Genomic DNA, 21213 nt, shown 5'->3' with positions numbered 1-21213 from the left:
ATCATGGGAAGCAGAAATACACCATTGCTGGGAGAAATGGTAACACATCTGAGCTAAGGTCTGATTCTCCATAATTACTGACACAAACCAATGAGGAAACGAACTGGGGAGGCACAGGTTCTGACTTGATCCATTTTCAAAGCCCACACTATGGGCTTTAACAATGCAGAAAGAGGTTAAATTAAGCATGATAGAGCATCTGGCTACTATAAAAACACAACTAGCAGCCATACAGCACTAGAAGTATACATCCAGCTACATTATCTCTTATCTAAGAGTACTCAGTAGCACCATGCAGCTGGCACCAATGCTTTGTGATCTGGCTTCTAAGGAGAAGAGATCCAGCTAATGGCAGAAAAGAATAGTAAACTACAGAATGCTTCCCCTAAAGGCATGATGGAAGAGAATCTCATCCTACACGGCTTAGAATAAAAGCCCACCTGACTGTAGGTTTTTCCCTTCTCACAAACACACACTATGGGGCAGTAGGCCATCTTTGCATCGTCTGAAGCCAGTGGCCATTCGGTGTGACCACATTTTTTTGGTTGGTTAATGAAGATTAAAATGAGTCTGACAGCAAACCAAACTCGGCTTTACGTTGCCCAGTAAGACTCTCAGCACAGTCAGGATGGCCATGTCTCATTACAAAGGTGGGCCATGATTACTTAACTCAATAGAAAGTGGAATTAGTGACGTCCATCCATTCTGCCTTCCCCAAAGAAGGCAGCACGTTGCTGCGTTACACCACGAAGAGCAGGACCCAAACCTCCTCGCTGCTCGTACCACCCATGTTGAAGAGAAGCACAACGTCCTGCAGGGTGGAGTGTTTACGCTGCCCTGTGATGAATTAGTGTACTAGTTTGGTTACAGGAGTAACTGATGCGCTTCCATAAATGTATTTTTTAAAGTGTTTGAGACACAAAATCCATGAGGCGAGGTGCACAGAGTATAAGACACAGTTAATGCGGCTTTCTTTGCCACACTGGGAAGTTCGATCAGCTTTCCGCTGGGTAACTACGTGTCAGGTTGAATGCTTTTCCTCCTCACACCCCCATTGCACATATTTTCCTCTAAACTATTAAGCAAGTTTTCCAGTGCCGTTATTTTATTTGGGTTTAATAGCTAAGGGGTGGAAGAGTTGTAATTACACATGGGAAGCTTGCCAGGGGATAGAAAGATCGGAGAGAGCGAGAGCTGGAACAGCTCTGCCAGACAAGTGAGCGACCGGACAATGAACACACCAAGGGAAGCTTCAAGCACTTCTAGCCGCAAAAGCACATTCCCATTTCCCCCACCTTTCCTGCTGAGCGTTGCCAGTTAGCAGCAAGCGCTCGGAAAGCCAGGCTTGCTCAATACAAATAAAAAATCCGCTAAAAGCGAGGCCGATGTCCCCTCCCGGCCCTGGCCGCGGCCCTCGGAGCCCCATCCCTCACACACGAGCTCCATCTCGTGGGCCTGCCTGGAACGCCAGCACGGTCGCGGCCTTCCGCCGAGGGCAAAAGGCCGTTTCTTCATCCCGGGGACAGACTGGGGCTCTCAAGTTCAAAGGGCGAGGACTGGCCTCTGGCTCTGGGCTTTCTGCGGTCCTCCTCGTGCACGCATGCAGGGGACACCTGGGTGGAAATTGGAATGGATGTATGGGTGCATCGATGGGAGACGGCACAGCTCCGAAGCTACACGGTTCCCTGTTCTAAGGGTGTTATCATCGTTTTGAATTCTTTGTTATTAAATACCGGATCACGTAAAGATATTTCACTCAGTCTAAGTAGGACATCTGTTTCAAAGATCTATTAATTGCTTCCCATCTCAAGTGAACTGATGATAAAGACCAATGCGGAAGATTAAAAGCTAACTGTAATAAATTGCATTGGGCAGGAAAGCAAAATTTAAAAACATTTGAGATTGAAATGATATTAAATACAATTATGCAAAGCTTAAAAACCAACATCTTCTATAACAGCAAGAATTTGTCTGTGATTAAGGAATGCCGCATGTGGGAACGCACATAACTAACTCGTCTGCCTTCCAGAGCGCTCTCCGTGCTCCCTCTGGCACAAAGAGAAGCTTCCACAACTTAGGAGGTAGCAGGACTCACACGGCTGTGTGAATGGCTTGCACAACTCTGCAGATGCCCAACCAGCCTGGCTAGCTGGTCTGTTTTTTCACACTATTCATATGCTGTGAAGAGCAAAAGGCACAGCGGAGATGCTCACTGTTTACAATTTCCTTGTAGCTAAGTACATCAGAGCTATTCAAAAGAAGTTATTTGCAACCCTTGATAAGAGCAAGGACTGCTCATTAGAAGATGGGCAATTAAGAGAAAAATGTGAGAACTGAATGTTTGTGTGTGGTCCTAACGAAAGTCCATGGGAGAGTTTGTCTCAAGACATTAAGAAATCTGTGCAGATGAACTTACTACTAAAGCCGTAAGAGCCAAGGAGGAATTGACTGGATATATTTATTTAATCTTGCCTCTCATTTTTACAGCACCAGCTGGAGGAACACAGGGAGCCAGTTAAGCCAGAGATTCAGAGTGGAAAGAGCATCTCTGGACTAAGTGGCTGGAAATACATTTGGGGTATTACTGCTCCAAATTGAGTTATTTGCTTAAAGATAATTATTTTTTCTCAGCACCAGCTCTCAGGCTATTGTACAAGCCAACAAACATTCTCCAACCGTGGTTTCATTTCCCATCCCTCCATACAGAATCAACATTTATTGTCTGTAAGCACCACTACCCATTGTGCCAGAAGACTCTGAGGAATTTTACTAAGAGTACTGCTTGGAAAGCACCTAAACTAAATACAAGAAACATTCAGGGAAAAATTACACAAGCCCCAGTTTCTCAGTGACATCTACATTCTCCTAGGCTCCACAGATAGCTTCTGTCACTTTTTCTCAGCTTTCTGGGGATGATCAGAATCCAAATATGGAAACAGCGATCCCTGTGGCAATTCCTTGAAGAGGAAACCATTACACCAAACTTTATGTGGTGCATTAGATAGAGCATAGAGGCAGAGAGGGCAGAGCCATAGCTGACCCTACTGCAGCACCAAGTTAGATGACTGTACACCATTGACCATATTTTGATATTCTTATTAAGACAAAGTAGAATAAGAGGTAATGGCCTTATGTTGTGCTAGGGGATGTTCAGGTTGGAGACTGGGAAAAATTTGTTCTCCAGAAAAAGTGATAATGTCCTGAAATGGGCAACCCCAGAATGTGATGGAGTCACTGTCCCTGGAGGTGTTCAAAAAAAAACATGGAGATGTGGCACTGATGGACGTGGTTAGAGGGCACGGAGAGGTTGGGGGAACAGTTAGACTGGATAATCTTAGAAGTATTTTCCAACCCTAATGATTCTATGATATTCAAAGTAGCGAATACACATGGAACATTCTTTCAGTGACATGTGAGTATGATCATAAGGGAAATCCAAGTTGGTCACTCTCGACCACATTTCTACCTGTTATGGCTTTATCAAACAACCTTCTGAAAGACAATTGCTCCTACACAAAATGGGAAGTATGAAACAACACACTTATGGTAACAGTCTGTACATCAGCAAAGTATCTGCATGGTCTGCAGTATAACCACTCAGACAGAAGTTCATCACATGCCTAACTTTCCAAAGGTCATAGATCATGCAGACTGAACTATCAAGAAAAAAGCATTATCTAAATGCAAGTGTTATACAGCATTGACAACATTTGTCTGTACAGGTGTCCTGCTTTTATTCTTTATGGCTTGCCACCATCCCTCAGAAAGCCCCACTAGTTCTCTGAGCAGAGGGGTCAGGATGGAGATCAAAGAGGCTCTGACACAAGCAGCAGATCTGAGTCTCTAAAATCAGGTTTATGGGGACAGATCTCACCTGGATGAAGCCTTGTGTCAATCCTCTGATCTTGCATACTGAGATTTCTTTGAGTTGATTCTGCTAAAGTGGCACTGACCTTCTCCATCCTGCTGAAACACCTCACTCTGGCTCAGTAAAGGAGTCTAAGGAAGAAAAAGATGTCCAACAGCCGTCACCTGGCACCATATGAGCAATACCAAAAGGCACAATGAGCCTTTCTGCAGCCTGAAGGCAAAGAAGAGACAGTGTTTAGTTTTGGAGGCCCCTGATCCCAACAGGAAAAACAGCAATGGAACAACAGCGCACTTGTGTAAGCAGGACAGGCTGCTTTGGAGCCCAATTAAACTGTCCTAGTAAACTCAAAGTGCCCTTATAAAAGAGTAAATAAAATAAATGGAAATGCACTTTCCCCTCACCAGTGTATAAACAGAAAGTAAGCACTAAGGAAGCCAGCATGGTGGCAGATTTTCAAAAAGCTGGTGGCGGGGAATGGTCTTCTCCCACCCAGATTCATATAAAGCCTTCTCAGCTTCACAGGTAAAGTTTCCCAGACTGGACAGACCTGGAGCTGGTGACAGCTGAACTTCAGGTTAAAAAGAAACCTCCATTTTCAGTTACTTTAACACTCTGCCCCGGGGACACGGCACCCTGACCCTTGCTGCGTAACCTGGCTGAAAGTTATAATGGTAATTCTGTGCTCTCAAGCTGGGACCAAGCTTTTAGAGCAACATGAGAGATGTGTTCACACGTGCAGGAGCTTCACAGTTCACACACACCATCCCTCCGCCACCTGGAAGCACCTGGGTTGGCTTGCACGCATTTTTCCTGCAGATCATGGAACACCCGTGCAGTTTAACAGAGCCAGAACCGACATGGCTCTGCAGATCCCTACCAGGTGTCTGTGGGCTCCAGAGGTGGAATGTCTGCAGAATTTCAGGGAATGATCTGCAGCAATTCAAAGCAGCCCAAAGAAGTTAATGAAGATTTATATGACTGCAACTGCAACATGAGTGCGACTGCAGTCTTTCTTGAGAGGGAGGGACCGGGATGAAGGACAGCTGCTGAGCAGTCCTAAAACATCTGAGCCTGAACACTATCTAGGAAACATAAATCAAGGTGCAATGCTTGCATCAGTTTCTTTTCAGACGAAGAAATGCTTATGGTCTTCATAAAATTAAGCTGTTTTAAAACAAAATTAAATTATCCTCATCAGCAGTAGCAGAGTTTACATATAGAAATCAAACAAAACTGAGCAAGCTGAAAGAATCAGAACCAAAGTGGAAGCTGGAGGGGATGCTCCTTCCTTCTTCAGCATCCTCCCCTTCCCTGGTGTTGCTCAAAGGTTTGTGTTTGCCTTTCCCACGTCTCTTATCTGTGCATCCAGATACGAAGTGCCTCACAACATGCTATAGCTTGAATATTTGCATTCATCAGGGAGAAAACTTTCATTAATAAGAATTCAATTATTTGGAAAAGCTTCCTGCCTGTTGAGCATTAACCTCCTCAGTTCTCATCCAGCAGAAATTTTACTGTCCACATACCTCATTTGGCTCATAAAACGCAAATAGATGGTTTGTGCGACTCAGGAGTAAAGGACTTCAGAGCAACGAGCATGAAAAGTGGAGCCTGCCACAGGCATCTGTGGAACAGTAGGAAGTTATGGCAAGCTTGTGAATGGTAGCACTGTCTGAGGCTCCCCGTGGGAATGCGATTAAATTAACAGCACATTCCGATTAATCACTGTTTTATACTGGAAATTTTCCTCCCAGCGACCCAACAGGTACCTCGTAATGCAAAACTGCAGCTCACGGGGGCCACTCGTTGCAGCAGGCTTGCCTTTATGGGGAGGTGTTCTGCTTTTGGAGCTTGTTCCTTGAGAGTATCAAAGTGCTGAGTTCTACAGGAAGACTGAAAATATGGGGAAATTGTTCTTCCACAGTTGATTTGGTGTTTGCCCTGTCACTTATGCAAGAAGAATTTTATTTGAAGTATTCCATTCTTTGGTTGCTCACCGTGTTTTCTGCTCTCATTGTCAGCTCTTCAGCACAACAAAGAGAGTTTGTTCTGACGTTTTGTTGCAACAGGTTCCATGCTGGATCACTATTAGAAGGGACAGGCTACAAATTTGGCACTGTGCAAAAAAGGGAAAAAGGAGATGCAAAATGACCAGCTCATATTTCAAGCTCCAGTAAAATACAGTTCTTTATCAGTTTTAATCATAGTGGAATAATCTGGCTGATGCTTTACGCCTTGCCTTCAGTAACACTGCTAAGTGAGTGGCATACTTAATCAAAGAGAGGTGGTTTTGTGAATAACTTGCAGTGGACCTAAGTACATGCCAGTTCTGTGGAGTAATATCATTGCCCCCATTATATGGATTAATTTGGTACTTATGCTGCTAAGAGCTGAGGCTCAGGATGCCAGAACAGGTAGGCACAAAATGAAAATTTCCTCCAAGAAAATTAAAGTGTTCCCCTCTGTCTCCTCAGCTAAACCAAGTGACTAAATGAAATGAAGCAACCTGATGATGAAAACGCCAACCAAGGTGCTCTAGTTTTCATGAGAGCTGTAAGCAATCTCTCAATCAGGTTGTGCCATATAAATACCAGTAGCACACATTCTGCTTTCCAGTCCACAACAATTCCCTTCTCCAAATCCTCCTTTAGCTGTGGGGAGAGCCGCAGAGCTCCCCGATCTGATGCCTTCCATTAGACCAACAATGCTGTAACCTACAGTCTCAGCCTCACCAGACCTCAGCTCTTGCAATGATCTTGTACCAGTGAACATGCTCTGTCATGCACCCTATCTGCCTGCCCTCGTTGTTCTCAGCCCTGTTGCATGCCCTGCAGCTGATGTGGGCCCTTTGCATGAGCAGCCCTGAGGCAGGAAGCACCTGGGGGTTCCCCGCCTTCAGCGATGGTGGAGAGGGGTAGCTGCTGCCCTAAGTGGAAATGCAGAATTAGCCTGTATCCTGGCTCCTGGTGGGAAAGTGTTTCACTAATCAGAACAATACTTTCCACCCTGTGGTGTCTCACAGACCTTTACACTCCCATCTGCAAAACATGGAGAAATTCTCCTGTCATTCTCATAACAAAGTCAAAACACAGAAATTGTTTTTAAATCTTGAGGATTATTTTTTTTTAAAGCAAGGGAGAAAACTCCAGCATGAGTAGAAACACCCTCTCAGTTCAGCACAGGGTGCTACAGAAGTGTCTGTAGCAGAATTTCATCTCATTAGGGTAAGGCTGCATTTCCAGGGTGTTCTGGGGCAGCTGGAGAACTGAGTTTGATCAAAAGCTATTTTCATACAACACCAGCTTCTAATTCTATTCCAGACTGCAGAGAGAGATAGAGGAGGACAATTACAAGAACTTTTGGGCATCTCATAATCCTAGTTCCCCCAAAACATAAAGAAGTGGAAGTGGACAGAGCAACAACACAGGGAAGGAGACTGGAAGTATGACACGGAGCTACTGCAGTGCTAGTCTGGGTGTGGGGAACCAGAACCAAAGGATACTGTGTTCTGCTATCCCTAGCACTAACAATGCATTTCTAGTTTTACTGTTTATATTCATTTTACCTCAGAAGAAAATATTTTCTTTTGAAAATGTTCTTATTATAATTCATAGGATTATGTATAACAATATAACACTTTGCACTGCAGAGGATAACAGACTAATCTCTCCTACAGGGATGACATTCCTTGCCAAGAGATCTAGAAAACAAAGCACTGAACTTCTAGCAATTATTAAAAACAAACAAGGATGGTACGCCACGATTTGAAAGGCCATTGCACATACAGAAGGATTTAGAAATCAATCACACAGAGAAGATGGGAAATGAGGTTAAGGAGTTATGTGAAGAATAACAGAAGTATTTCTGACAGGTGCATGGTGAAGGCTACAGTAGAAACAACATCTTATCACATAGGATGCAAAAGCCATGCTCTGGAAAGCAAAAGGAAAGGTAAGAAGCTAGGGGAGAGAGCAAAACATTATATGGGAAATGAGATAAAGATTTGTTGTTTTGGACAAGAAATTAAATACTGATGCAGCAAAAGACCAAAAACTATGGATTCAAGGAAGGTAAGGTGATCCAAAATTTTGCTTGTATTCTCTCAAATCATCCTGAGCTGGGATACCTAGCCTCCCCTCTATAGGATAGGATACATGTTTATCTGGGAAACCCCGGGTAGTTTGTCCACAGCAAATCCTGAAGCCACTTGCTCTTTTATCCAGGGCTTCCAAGGCAATTAGAACAGCTCCCAGCTTCTACTGGCAATTTTTCCTTCTTGAAAGAAATGAAATTTAAGACTAAGAGAGACTAAGGAGGGATGCTATTTAGTTGTTTATAAACACTGATGACTTACTTATCATCAATTAAATCCTCATAGTGTGCCACAGAGTATCTATGTATGGAAGTAGCAGGAAATATCTATAGAAACAGAATGGAATAAGTATTAACATTACTGTCCCTGATAGCACCTAATTCTTCCAGAAGATAAAAGCATTTTTAGAACTACATTATTTTAGACAAACACAGTGTTTTAGATACCTGGGAAGTAAATCCAAACCTAAAGTTCCATGTCAGTAAAATGCTGGTGTCACATCTGCTGGCTCCATACACACAAACACACACACACACACACAAAAAAAAGGACAAAAATTCCCCAAAGACCCCATGCTTTCAAGTGCCTCATTTGCATTAATCACTCCATGCGTTCAAACATGTGCTCCCACTTTAATGCTGGATAATTACTTTTATGATAATCAAAACATCATTTAGCGAACCCAGCATATCATGTTGTAAATAACGTAAAGATAATATTAGAAGCAGATAATTTAACCTGACATATGAAGACTTGCTCTCATTCATAGAAATGAAAATTTCTTCACAGCATGTTGAGTATGCAACACTATAACTGGATGGAAAAAGTTCGGTTTTGAAGAAAAATCTATAGAAACCTATGCCAAAAAGCACATGCATTGCTCTCTCAGATGTGTTATTTAGTAAAACTGTGTGTCCTTTAGATTCCACAGCTTGCCACTCAGAATCTGCACAACTCTGTGTCAGATGGTGCACTCCCAGAAGAAGGAAGATGGTGAGCTGGCCACAACCAGCAGGGAGACATCTGGGAGCCCCATCATTTTAACTCGCTTAGTAATCAGCTTCACCACAGGTCAGTTCCTCATCATACCCATCAAAGTTTACCACTTTTAACGGTGCAGCTGAATGCTGGGCAGCATGGATGGAGATTTAACAAGGCACGGCAGTGGCTCTGCTGGACAAAGAAGAAGAAGCATGCAGGCTGCAAGTCAGAGTACTGCAGTAAAAGAGGAAGTGCAAGGGCTAGTAAACATCCCTTTAAATGGCTGAAGGGTTTTGACAGGAGCTCACTCTGTGCTTGCCTTGTTTCCCCAAGCCAGCATGAAAGAGAGGAAAACAGGGCCTACAAACCTTGGCAGGGCTCATTACAGATTCAGGTATTCAAATAAGTTTCTGGTCCATTATTAAATAGAGTTACTCTGTCTGTGCAAATTGCTCCTTTGGCAATTTGCATAGTAATTCCAGCATTCCCAAACCCTTAGCAGTTCCTACAGAAAAAGGGAAGTAAAAAGAAAAGGCCTTTCACAAATACAAGACATGAGCTCTTTAACTGCAAAATCCACTCACCACCAGTACACAAAAATATTGGAGAAAGCTCAATTAAAAGGCTCAGATGGAAAATCTGGCAGGTGTCTGGAAAATAAAACATGAAAGAGAGATTGGGAAATGGCAGAATTTTTTTTAAAAGGTGTTGATGCCCAGTTTTGGCAAAACGAGAGGAAGGAACAATGCTTGCTAGGAATAGTTTTGGTTGATCTTCAACTAAAATAACCCACCTCCTCCAACTCGTCCAGGCCACTGGAGAAAGCATATCCCTTGGGGGTACCTGAGCCTGACAACACTAACTCAAATAGAAGACGGAGCCTGCATGTGGGAAACGTGCACCTGTACCAGAAAACAGGAAAGAACCCTATGGGCATTTTAGGCACATCCAAAAACATGTGGATTTTCTACCCAATAACACAAAGAATACCTCACACTTGGCGTGATTAGGATCTGCATGAGTCAAGGTTTATCGTCTTGTGCCCAAGCCAGCCAGACACTAAAAGCCTGTGACTAAACTGAGAAAAAGGTAGCCCCGCAAGCTCTATTTTCTTACGGTGAATGGCTCGCGTTGAATCATCTGCTTGGGCCAGATAATGCTCGCACAAGTTGCAAGATAATGAGTTAAGCTCCACCAATGGAAGGCACAAACCTACGCAGCGCGTTGGGGAAAACATCGAAATGAATGAAGTGGGGTTTGTTGCCTCCCACAGCAGCCACACAGAAGCTGGTCTGTTTGGGGAAGGCACGGCGCCTTTGAGTGCAGGGTGCCCTACCCACAACACTGGTCACCTGCTGGGAGCCTGCATTGAGCTGGGCTACATTATAATTGGATTTTCCGAAGGCAGTGCATTAGCATTTTCCATGATCTCACCCTTATTAGCCAAATAGCTAATCGGGAGTCGCGCTCTTATGCTGTTTGCTAGTTAAGCGATCTGCTGCTATAGCGTCTGCAAGCCAACTGCAAATTCACACAGCGATAAAAACTCCTCTCTATCTAATAGGCAGGGAGTTTGTTCTGGGGCTAATCTCGCAATTAAAACTCTAAATTTCAATAGATCGTGGAAAAGCAATTTCCCTCCAGAGCTCAGTTCACTTGGTGCTTCGTTCAAGCGCTTCCCAGTTCTTTATTGTAAGTTAGGAAAACTTTTCTTTAATCAGCACAGGCAAGAGCAGCTTTGCAGTGAAATTTAACAATAGAAAAATCCTTTCCCATGGACTCTTCCCCAGCGTGTCCAAAATCAACCTCACAACATGTTTCATCCTGTATGGTTATTATTTTAATGCCTTTGTATGTTGATGGGAATGAAAATATCTGTTCTAAATGCAGAAATGACGCACCAACCATCTCTAGTTGATCCCTCTGTCTTCGTATAGATCAAAAATCTGCCTGAGTACGAACTTCAACTCATATTAATTACTTCTGTGTTATCAGGAAAGCGCACAGGACATCTCATATGGCTCCTGGCGCTAAGTCCCCAGTCCTTCCTTCAGGAGAGGTCCCAGCAGGTTGGGGTACCTCCCTCACCAAGAGCCTGAAGGGAAGAGGCAGTCTGGCAAGTGGGCTACTGGGCAGCACTTGATGAACAGCCATTCACCGGAGTTGTAGAAAAGTCTCATTGTCTTAATACAATTTTGTTTAGAAACCCAAGCTTTATTCTCTGATTGGAGGTCACACAACAATGTTCAGATTCATTACAGTGGGATTCTTTGCAAGAATTCTTTGGAAATATAAATTTGTTTTCACTGCGAAGTTAAACTCATGAAATACTTATCCAAAAATTATGCAGATACAAATAAGTATGCATAGAAAAAAAATGTATTGTTTTTATATATATACTTTTGGAATCAAATTGAAAGGAGGGCTGGCCTGGACTCAGAATGGGAATAAGCACCTTGTGCCTGGCCCAGCATCAGTGGTACCTGATCCCAACGGCACAAACATGTTAAAACAGTGAAGTGCATTTCCTTTTTAACACACAACCAAGAAAACCTACAGAATTCAAGATGGTACATCAACAAATCATTCCCAGGAATCAAATAAAAACAATTATAATCCTTAAACAGAAAGAATCACAACGCTATAGAGCTGGAAGCTCTTGAATTCAAACCAGATGCAACTGTCTTCCAAAGCCCCAGCAATAGCTGCATCTTTTATCACAAGGCTTCTTAACAAATAGCCAGCACAAACAGCATCTTCAGAACAAAGGGCATTAACGCTTCCCAGCGGAGTTTAACTGGATTGTGAGGATCTCTAGCCTGAATGATCTGCTTTTCTATTGTCCTCGCAGGGATTTCACAAGGTATAAATAACATGCACTGAAGAGATAAGGAGCTGGGGGCAAAAAAGAAAAAAAAGAAAAAAAAAGAAAAAAGAAATAAAAACAGAACAAAACCAAATAACGAAATTGCAAGACTAGCTTGCAGTCTTCAGTGTACACATCTTCAGGTCAAATGCTGTCAGCGATGGGCTCCTTTTTCTGACGACAAATCTGCAAAAGTAAATCAACAGCATGATTTTGACATTGAGAAATCCAATCTGTTCATGATTCATTTCCCTCAATGTTTTCTCTCCACTCCTTCCCTTGGAGCCAATATTGCACATCCTTACAAGCCAGTAATCAGCCCAACACAAATAACAGTGAGCATGAGGTAGCAAAGGAGTGTGGGGACATCCTGCAGAGCACCAGCATTCTCTATCTAGTCCTGAATAATCATGGTACAGAGCAAACCAGAGGTTCTGTTAACCTCCATTCCCCATATAAAACCCTTCCAGACCTCCAAAAAGAGCAGCTGACATTCAGCAGTGCTCATTAGGTATACATTAACAGTAGGTGCACCCAAGAGAGTAGGTAAGTACAACAGAGGGAAGAATTCAGTAATAATACAACTGTTAAGTAGGTGTCTGTGGTTCAGATGTGTTTGTCAGTAACTCATTCGAGCTAGGAAAACAAAAAATGATCAGAGAAAGGAAATGTCCTATGGCCAATGTAACACGTCCTTCCTTCCTGAAGTTTCAAAAGATTCTTGAAATGCTGTAACTTGTTGCTGGTAGCACATGCACTGGTGCTCACACCACTTCACTCACAAGAGAAATATTAGGAGTGAAATACCTCCGGCAGGGATCTGAATTTGCCTGGGAGAATTGCTCTGCAGCTACTATGCATAACCCCATCCTTCATGTCTGAACACATGGGGTTGGTGATACCCAAATGCAGATGAAAGAAAGTTAACCAAAGTGTCCACATCTGTGACAAGACACAGCACCACACAAATCATTGATTTTGGCTAAATTTTTCCTTGCAGGTATTATCAGAGCTAAAATTCATGTTACTTGTTCAGAAAAGCCAGGAAAGGCAACCATTAGCAGACTGGTTCTTTGTACATATTTAAGGTAGACAGAAAGAAATATAAATACAGGCATTTGTGTATTATGTACACATAAGATAAATCAATAATTTACAGTCCACCCGTCCAGTGGAATATTGTACTCTTATACCATGTAGGGCATACCTCAACTTGTATTCCCACACAATGTTTTTGAAGCAAAACCTTTTCCAAAGAAAACAGCTTGATGAAAATGTGAAACACTGACTCTTTGGCCTTGAGCCTCTGACTTGCATTTTGAGAGTTCCAGGCAGCTCTGATCCATCACTGCACAAAAGCCTCTTCTGCTCCCAGCCCCACGGTCATACAACAGCATGGCACCAACAGTCTGCCACAGAAATTAGCGTGGAGGAAGAGCAAAAGCTTCTATGATGAGGCAGCAAGAACAGTGCGTCCACCCTGGTCCTACTTTTCCAGCATCCTCTTTTCTGCTCACTTGACTCCATGAAGAGAGAACACAAATCCCCCCCCCCTAGTCAGAACAGGGTCAGGTAGCATCCCAGGGCAGAGATGCAAATAAACCTTACAGACATGCAGCAGAGTAATTTCATGCATATAGCCCCCTGTAACAGCAAGGAGGATGAAACACAACTTTTCTACCAACCACCATATTTCAGAAACTTCACACCAAATTTAAAATCCAATGTCCACTGAAAGCAAAACAAGATCCAAATAAATCTCAATATGTTGTTCAATAGAAATGAAATTATGTGTATATATATATATATCCTGTCCCTCTTCACATTAGACATTTTTGGATGGTACTGTAGAAAATTAAAAATTTTCTGTGATCTCCATCTCAAACTGACTTCAAAAGGCAATACTCCTCATGACTCTGATATTTAATCTTAGAGGGGTAGAGAGTGGCCTTTTCTTTACGTTGCAGTAGCAAAACTCAGGTTGTTATCAGTGAAAATCCTGGAAATAATCACATATACACCCCCAGGGGGATGGCAAGCTGTTAATAAAATAACTCTTGACTTTTCTAATGAAATGTATACACTGAAGACAGGCTAAATACCAACAAGTTTCTTTTTTTTCTTTTTCTTCTCTCCAGGAAAATTAAGATGTCAGATAATTGACTTTTTTTTTCTGTTTGTTTTTCATTGAAGACCTCCACAAATCTATTATTCCATTTTACATTTTTCCCCTCCCTGCAGATGCCATTATTTTCAGTGGAAAACCCCACACTTCCCCCCTCTTCTTCCAATTAGCTGTAATTATAACAACATTAGCCGCAAAGTAGGTACCCTTGAGGGCAAAAATCTGGAAAGCAGCGCAGTGTGGAAGGGAACAGGAGATGATATTATAATGAAAGTAAGTGGACATATCAAGCTGCTGCATATGCTCATTTGGGCATCCCTAGGGCATCACAGGTTGCTTTCTGCTTTTCCAAGGCATGCCCGCTGCCTCATGAAGGGCTGCCTGTGCCCAGCATAACCGGATCCAAATCTAAAACGTACAGTTTAGGTGAAAGAAATCCAGTAGTTGTATCAAATGGGGGGGCAACTGGGGTTCTTAAACTTGTGTATTGAGACTCTTTCTGCCAAGGAAACAAAAACAGTAAGATTAATTTTGGAAATGAAGAAAGCAATATGTGCCAGCAGTTGCGGCATGCAAAAGGGTTCTTGCTCTGAGTAGGCTTTGTGCTATAAACCTATTTTCCAGACAATCTTCCATTAAAAACGGAGCTCAGGGAAAATGTCCAAATATCTTTTTTTTTTTTTTTCTCCCCAAACTGCCTTTTCAATTTTATGCAGTTGGATAAGGAAGGAAGTCAACACTATTTGCCAAAAAAAGTGACATTAAGTGCACTTGCTGGAATTCTTTCTGCTTTGCTCCCTAGAAAGGAGGAAAAAAAAGAGGAAACTTGTTCCAACAATTCTGAGTGACAAAGCACAGGTATTTAGGAGCTAATGTCCCTCTGAAGGCAGCACAGCTGGCAGAACAAGGCTGAGCTGGAAGGATTTAAGCACGTTGTAGGAGCAGGATTTCCAGAGAGTGAAGAACTGGGGAAGAGATCATCCCAGAGGCAGATGATCTAACAAGAGAAGTTAACTTCTCAGAAACCCAGAAACTCATGCAGTGAGTCATCTCTCTTCTTCCTTAGCCTCTACCCACCTCCTACCATTTATCATTACATACTGCCTTTCTCTCTTTATTGTGACCCTCAAGCAAATAGCCTCACATTTTTGAAAGCCAGGTGATTTGTCCTAACCCCGCTCCTCAAACCATGGATGCCCATTACTTAATAGGTCTCTACCACTGCCCATCTATGCGGCATGGCAGGCCACAGAGTGCTCCTGCCTATCTCCCCATGCTGCCTGCCTTCAGCTGGAGTGTTTCATGTTTGGGAAGACAAGGAGAAGACATCTTTATTTTCAAAGACAAGCTGTGCTCTGATATGAGTCATCTGACTTTTTTTGAGCTATTTAACAAGACGTGCAATGTAAAATTTCTGGGATACTGATAGGAAGAAAAAGCAAGAAAATCAGATCCATACGCTCAGATACAGTCCACATGCTCCTCTTTGCAAGTGTCTGTTGAATATTTCTGGATTCAGCCTGGATCCCAACCATTTTGGAAGTTATATATTATGCGGTAAGTAAATCTTCACTGTCCCACACAACCCCTTGAAAGTCAAAGTGTCTCCAAGCTCCCATGATTACCAATGGCAATACCATGTTTCTTAATGTCTTATTCTTAATGTATTATGAGGCCCATCGAGATTGCTTCTACGGTCCCGAAGGCCTGAATAGTACTTGGTTAATATTAAAGTAAATACCCTAGCGCCAGAAATCTGTTTATATGAAGCAAGTTTAGTAGTCAATACAAAGTAGTCTAAAGAAAAAACGTCATCTTACAACAGCCCAGATGCCTCTATCACAAATACTTGCAGAAAAGGTAGACTCATTTCAGGACAGATTTGCACTCTAATGCCACTATTCCTGATCCACTAAGCGGGCAGCTTTTAGAGACACCAAAGTTAAAATAAACCACCTCTACCTTTGTTCGGCAGTTGTTTGGTTTTTTTGTTTTGTTTTGTTTTATTTTTGTAGACCACTACAAGTATTACTAGCCAGACTAGCTATTTAACAATACATTTAAAAAAATAGCTCATACCCTTCACTGACACTCAGAAATGTTTACTTTTTTTGGAACTCTCTCTTGCAGGACAATTTATCCCAAGAAGTTCTTCCTCCTCTTTCTGACTTTACTATGGGAAATCTCATTTCTCTCATTTCAAGAAAGCAAATGCAGTTCAATTGTAGTTTGCCTCACTTGGGCTTCCTCTTCCTATTCCATATCAATTTCTCCCCTTAAATTCCTGAGATTCTGAGGTTCTTCCACCCTCCCTTTCTTATCTAGGAGTTCTAGATTTTAGTCATTTTTCTTCAAAGTCTTCCATTTCCCCTGATTCATTTCCTCAGCCAGGAGATGAGCACATATTGTTTCTTGCTACTTTAAGAGCTCTTTACGACTACAATCACTATAGTTTGAAACATTCATTGCTTTGTCCTTTGAGATTGACTGTAATTTTCTTTGGGGAAGAATTAACTTTTATTAAAGAAAGCATTTCAAAAATAGCCGTGGGCATCTGTGAATAAAAATGGATTAAGTAATTTAAATCCTGATTACTGAATCAAAAATATAAAGAAAGGCCACATATTAGCCTCAGTAGCTAGTCCCTGACAACATCATGTCTACAACAGTCAATAGGCTTTTGCTTTACCTATTCAGGCATACAGGGAGATCAAAATTTTAATCATAAAGGCATACCAAGATTACTAGTTGTGCTTGGTCACATCCAGATATTCATACCTGCTTGCGCACACAAATTGCCTTCAAATTGCTGTGCTCTACATGAACAAAGGCAGGAACAAGACACTTGAGAACACTGTTGCATTAGGCTTTGAACTCTGTGTTCAAGGTCACACTGATGTCATTTCACGGCTGAGAACTGGCCTCCCAAGCCACAGCACCTACTCTCTCTGTACAGTAACTTCATCTTACTGCAACGGCTACAGACCCTTCTTTTCACCCAGATTAAATAAATCCTTAAATGGTCCATAGATACTCAACTGTAAAATACAGACAGAAAGATTACTTAACCAGCAAGAAGAATAGAGTAGCTCCAAGGCGCTTTAGCCATAGAAAGAAGGTATGTCACTGAACCTCACTTAGCTGACAGCTCTGAAACAGGGAGCTGATAGTGCCCTGCTTGGTTAACAAAAGATGCTCCAAACACTGAACAAACACATAAAGACATATTTCATAGCTCAGCATGATGGGATGGTGAGAAAATAGCAAGAAATCCCTGTGGCGGGCACTTCAATTTTGTAAATATTCTAGTAGTTCCATTTCAGAAGTATCAATTTCCATAGATAGAGGGAAAGATGTGCTCGTTACAGAAAGTAGACAGGCAAACCAGGCTTCACTGATGTAACAGTCTTACAAAAAAGCCTTCTCTGAACTGAGTAGTAGCTAAGAAAAGCGGTGCCAGCCAGAAAAGAAATACAGAAATGTCTACACGATAACAGAATACATGGAATTACAGATTCTTCCTTCCTTCATTGGTTACAGAAGAACCTGGAGATCCTCTCATGTGCCTAAAAAGAAATATATTCCTTCTCACAAGGGAGAGCAGAAAACAATGTGGGTTCAGCTATAAAAAAACTGCACATAAAGCTATGAATTCTTCCTTGGTGGCATACAACTTTGCAGTCCCAGTGACATCATAGCAAACTAGATATTATTCTCTGTCATAGAGCTAGTTACTGCCAGTGTAGACACTCACAGATTTGAGAGGTGTTTAAAACTAGGTTGGGGTATTTTGACAGTATGTCATAGAAAAGATCTGTCTTCTGATTTACCTCATCTGTGTTCAGCTCTAATGCCACAATTTCTGACCCATACTTAGTAATTATTCCTGAAAGAAAAAATACCAGTATCGAAGGAAACTTCCTTCAGATAAAGAAAACTTAAGGGTTTGCCCTAGAAACATCAATCTACCAAAACAGCATTTCTAAAGGCAACTGCCTCATGCTCAAAGTTGCTGCACTGGTGTTTGGTTTTTCTATAATGAAGCACTAGCTCAGAAGAGATGAGATTTATTGGTCAGTTTATCACCTAATGAGGAAATGAAAGCTGAGAAATGAGACTCAGGAATGCTGCCACACATACTAACTCATTTAAACTCAGAATTGCAATTAAAAGTAGTCAAAAAGAGAACAAAGAAATTGGAAAGCATTAAGAACACTTTTATCATATATTCCTGGAGATTCTAAATTTGAAACATTTCTTAAAACAAATGGCTTAAATACAGATTTAATTTAAGTAACTATATATAATTTATAAAGCCAGGCTAGTGCGTTTTAATTGATAGTAGACACTGGACTTCTCTGTGACCAATGGTTAATAAAACAGTTTTATTAGCAAAGATAAAAAGAGCCCTGAAGATATACTACAAACATACCCTACATAGCATCATGATGGTACTAGTTGAGAATTCCTCTTTATGGGCGCTAAAAAAGAAAGGGAAAAGTCTGTGAGTTTCCTACTCACTTTTCCACTGAGAAGGAGGCACTTGGACATTCTGGACAAGGAACAGTTAAAGAAAGACAGAACACGGAGTTTAAAAAAGATTTTCAAGGAGACAGAAGTCATTATAATCAAACAGTGTAAAATAATTTGCTTTTCTTCAGATCCCTTAAGTGTACTGCCCTGGACTACAGCTGCAGTTGGTGGCCGGACGTTTCATACACTGGTATAAACATCCTCTCAGTATTCTCTGGTGCAGTAAATCACTCTGAGTTTAAGTGGGAGGAACTACAAAATTAATTTTTGTCCTCTCTTGCAGTCACAGCACTACTTTCCCTGCAACCACATCAGAACCCTCCAAGCAGTTGCCATGTAATTATGGGAAGCTTGTCCTCTGTTTTGGCAAGCTATGTTCCCACCGCACCCTCTCTTCTGTACGAATGTGGGGGACCATAAACAACAGAAGAGTTCCTCTGCAGCCATCTTCTTCCAGATGTTACCAAACAGCTTTTGGTGGTGACTCCCTCCCACTCCACATGGAACCCACTGACCCCAGGAAATGGTGCTCAGATGGAGTGTACATGCTCCTACAGTGTACACCAGCTAACCTGGTTGGTCCCCCAGTGCTTCACTGGATGATGCATCATTTGTTTGAGACAGTGTTGATATAAAAGGACCATTTAGACATGAGAACAGAGAAAAACACGATGCTTAAGGTGCCATTATTCTCAACTACTTTGGAGAGAAAAGCAGTGGATTGGGGAAATTCTGGATTTGCACCCAGAACAAAGTCCTTTCTTTGTGCTCCCTGGCTGTCTTTTGAGAGGCCTGATCCAAGTACTTCAAAATTCCAAGAAACTTTGCATGATTTCAAATCCAGCTACAAATATTAAATGATCCTCCTGGTTTCCAACAGATAGTTTACATCAACACTTCAGCAAGCAATTAATTTGGTCCATTTAAACAGTTTTATTTTCAGACCCAGCACACTAAACTACCAGAACTGATCGAGAACAGATATTTTCACTTTAAAGTGAAACAATGTCCTAAATCCTGCACTGTGTTGTCAAGGACTTCTAAAACCTGCCCTATCTTGGCTCCCAAGTTTGGCTCATCCTTGAATTTAGTTTTGGCTGAAGCAGCAGAACCTCTAAAGACAATTCTGAGGATATCTACTCTTTAAGACTCTTAATGGGCACTTAACGAAGCAAATGCATGATCCCTTAATGTGTGTAACAGAGACATTTCACCAATTGCAACAAAGCCAAAAGCTGTGATGTAGATGATACTACATTAGAAACTTCACCTGTGTTGCACGTACACCAATCTCACCTTGCTGAAGCAAAGCTGTCATGTAAGCACTCAACAGATAAATAGGAAAGTTTACTATATATCCCTCAAAGGCCCCCATTTTAAAGAATAGTACAGCTGTTGTCTTACCATTTGCCTTGTGCTGAACATCTGGAGGAAACTGGTCAGGAACATACCACTGACAGTCTGGCTGCACAGAACAATAAAACATTATTACAGCAATATGGACTTCATAGACACTTCAAACAAGAGAATAGCAGCATGTTAAAAACATAATTGTGCTGTGAAGCTTTTTATTAGTCATACAGATGCAGTTTATAAAAACTTATATCTAGCTTGATTTTCTACCAGTTGAGTCTTTCGGCTTGCTTCCTTCTTTGTGATGTATGGTTTAGTTGCTGCACCGATTAGAAACATTGTTGTAAACCTTTCTAGATCCCTCAAATCAAAAAACATTAACAGAAACTAATTCAGTTTTAAATGGGCTTGATAGTACACTCCGGCTATGGAATAAAACATACCAGAAGTTATGAGCAGGTATCATACTTTAAACTGGCTCCATCCTCTATACTTAGCAAGCCAGAGAAGCCTGGTATGCACTGGCATGACGGGTGAACCTGTTCTACTTTCAGTACAGGTAACACATTGCTTTGCACATTAGGAAAATCTCTTTGAACAAAGTTCTCTCCCTTTTCCCTTTCCCACGGATTAACATTTGTGTTGCAATTGTTGTGTTGCTGTTTGATAATCTATTGAAAATACTGTGGGATGAGAAGATTCCCCATCTTTCTTATAAGAAGCACTATTGGAAAGGTTGTGTATCTACAAGCGTAGTACGTGGAATTCTTCGTGGTAGGGAACAGCAAAGAAGAAAGTAAAGTTTTGCTGTAGTTTACATTGTGCATTGTGGTAAATGAGCGTTACCAGTAGAGAAAACAATCCAGGGACCAGGCTGTTCATCTGAAGCTCTATTAAACCATCAGTGTGGTTTGAGCACTGCATTCAAGCTCATCAAATTCCAGGTAATTACCACTTCAAATTAGTTAAACTGGGAAAATAATTGCTGTTTTGCAGAAATTACTCTAACAAAACCCTGAGTAGTCCCAAGGAGACTCTTACTGACTTCAACTTGCAGGGGAGAAATGCCATTAGCGTCTCAAAAAGTTTTGCCTCAATTAAGATAGCAAGATGAAGCTGTAGATACAGAAAAGAGATTCAACTTCTATGTGTGCTTTCATTCATAGTCACACAGCAGCGATCACTATCATACGTTGTCAGGAAAAAGGAAGTATCCTAGTTTCATTTGAAGAACACCGTCCACAGGAATTAACTAATTCTGTGCTTGAGGACAAACAGACTTTGACACAATGCAACACTATGCTTTACTTTATGCACAGTTAGTTTTCCCCTCTAATGTCTCAAAATGTATTTATCTTCATTGCTCTTCTGAATTTCTACTGACTTTTTTG

The 21213-nt window shown here is 41.6% G+C and overlaps 1 protein-coding gene across 19 annotated transcripts in view; it reads right to left on the bottom strand.

Annotated features, from left to right (window-relative positions):
- Positions 1-11138: 11138 nt before the first annotated feature.
- Positions 11139-21213, bottom strand: part of TNIP3 (TNFAIP3 interacting protein 3) — a 78717-nt gene continuing 68642 nt past the window's right edge. For 13 of the 19 annotated variants that reach the window (XM_046940406.1, XM_040699496.2, XM_040699505.2 and 10 more), the window contains 2 exons: positions 19874-19934; positions 11139-11997 (listed from right to left, as the gene is read on the bottom strand). In XM_046940406.1, the coding sequence (XP_046796362.1) occupies positions 11956-11997; positions 19874-19934 (103 nt within the window). In that variant the 3' untranslated portion in view covers positions 11139-11955. Of the gene's footprint in view, positions 11998-13018; positions 13221-18368; positions 18418-18438; positions 18489-19873; positions 19935-21213 lie in introns of those variants that run through there. The other 6 variants (XM_040699493.2, XM_040699504.2, XM_040699506.2 and 3 more) reach the window with 4 other exon arrangements.

The sequence above is a fragment of the Gallus gallus genome, chromosome 4 (assembly GCF_016699485.2).
Source record: "Gallus gallus isolate bGalGal1 chromosome 4, bGalGal1.mat.broiler.GRCg7b, whole genome shotgun sequence".
NCBI lineage: Eukaryota > Metazoa > Chordata > Aves > Galliformes > Phasianidae > Gallus > Gallus gallus.
Note: the sequence above shows the minus strand (reverse complement) of the source record. Positions and strands in the feature narration are given on the sequence as shown.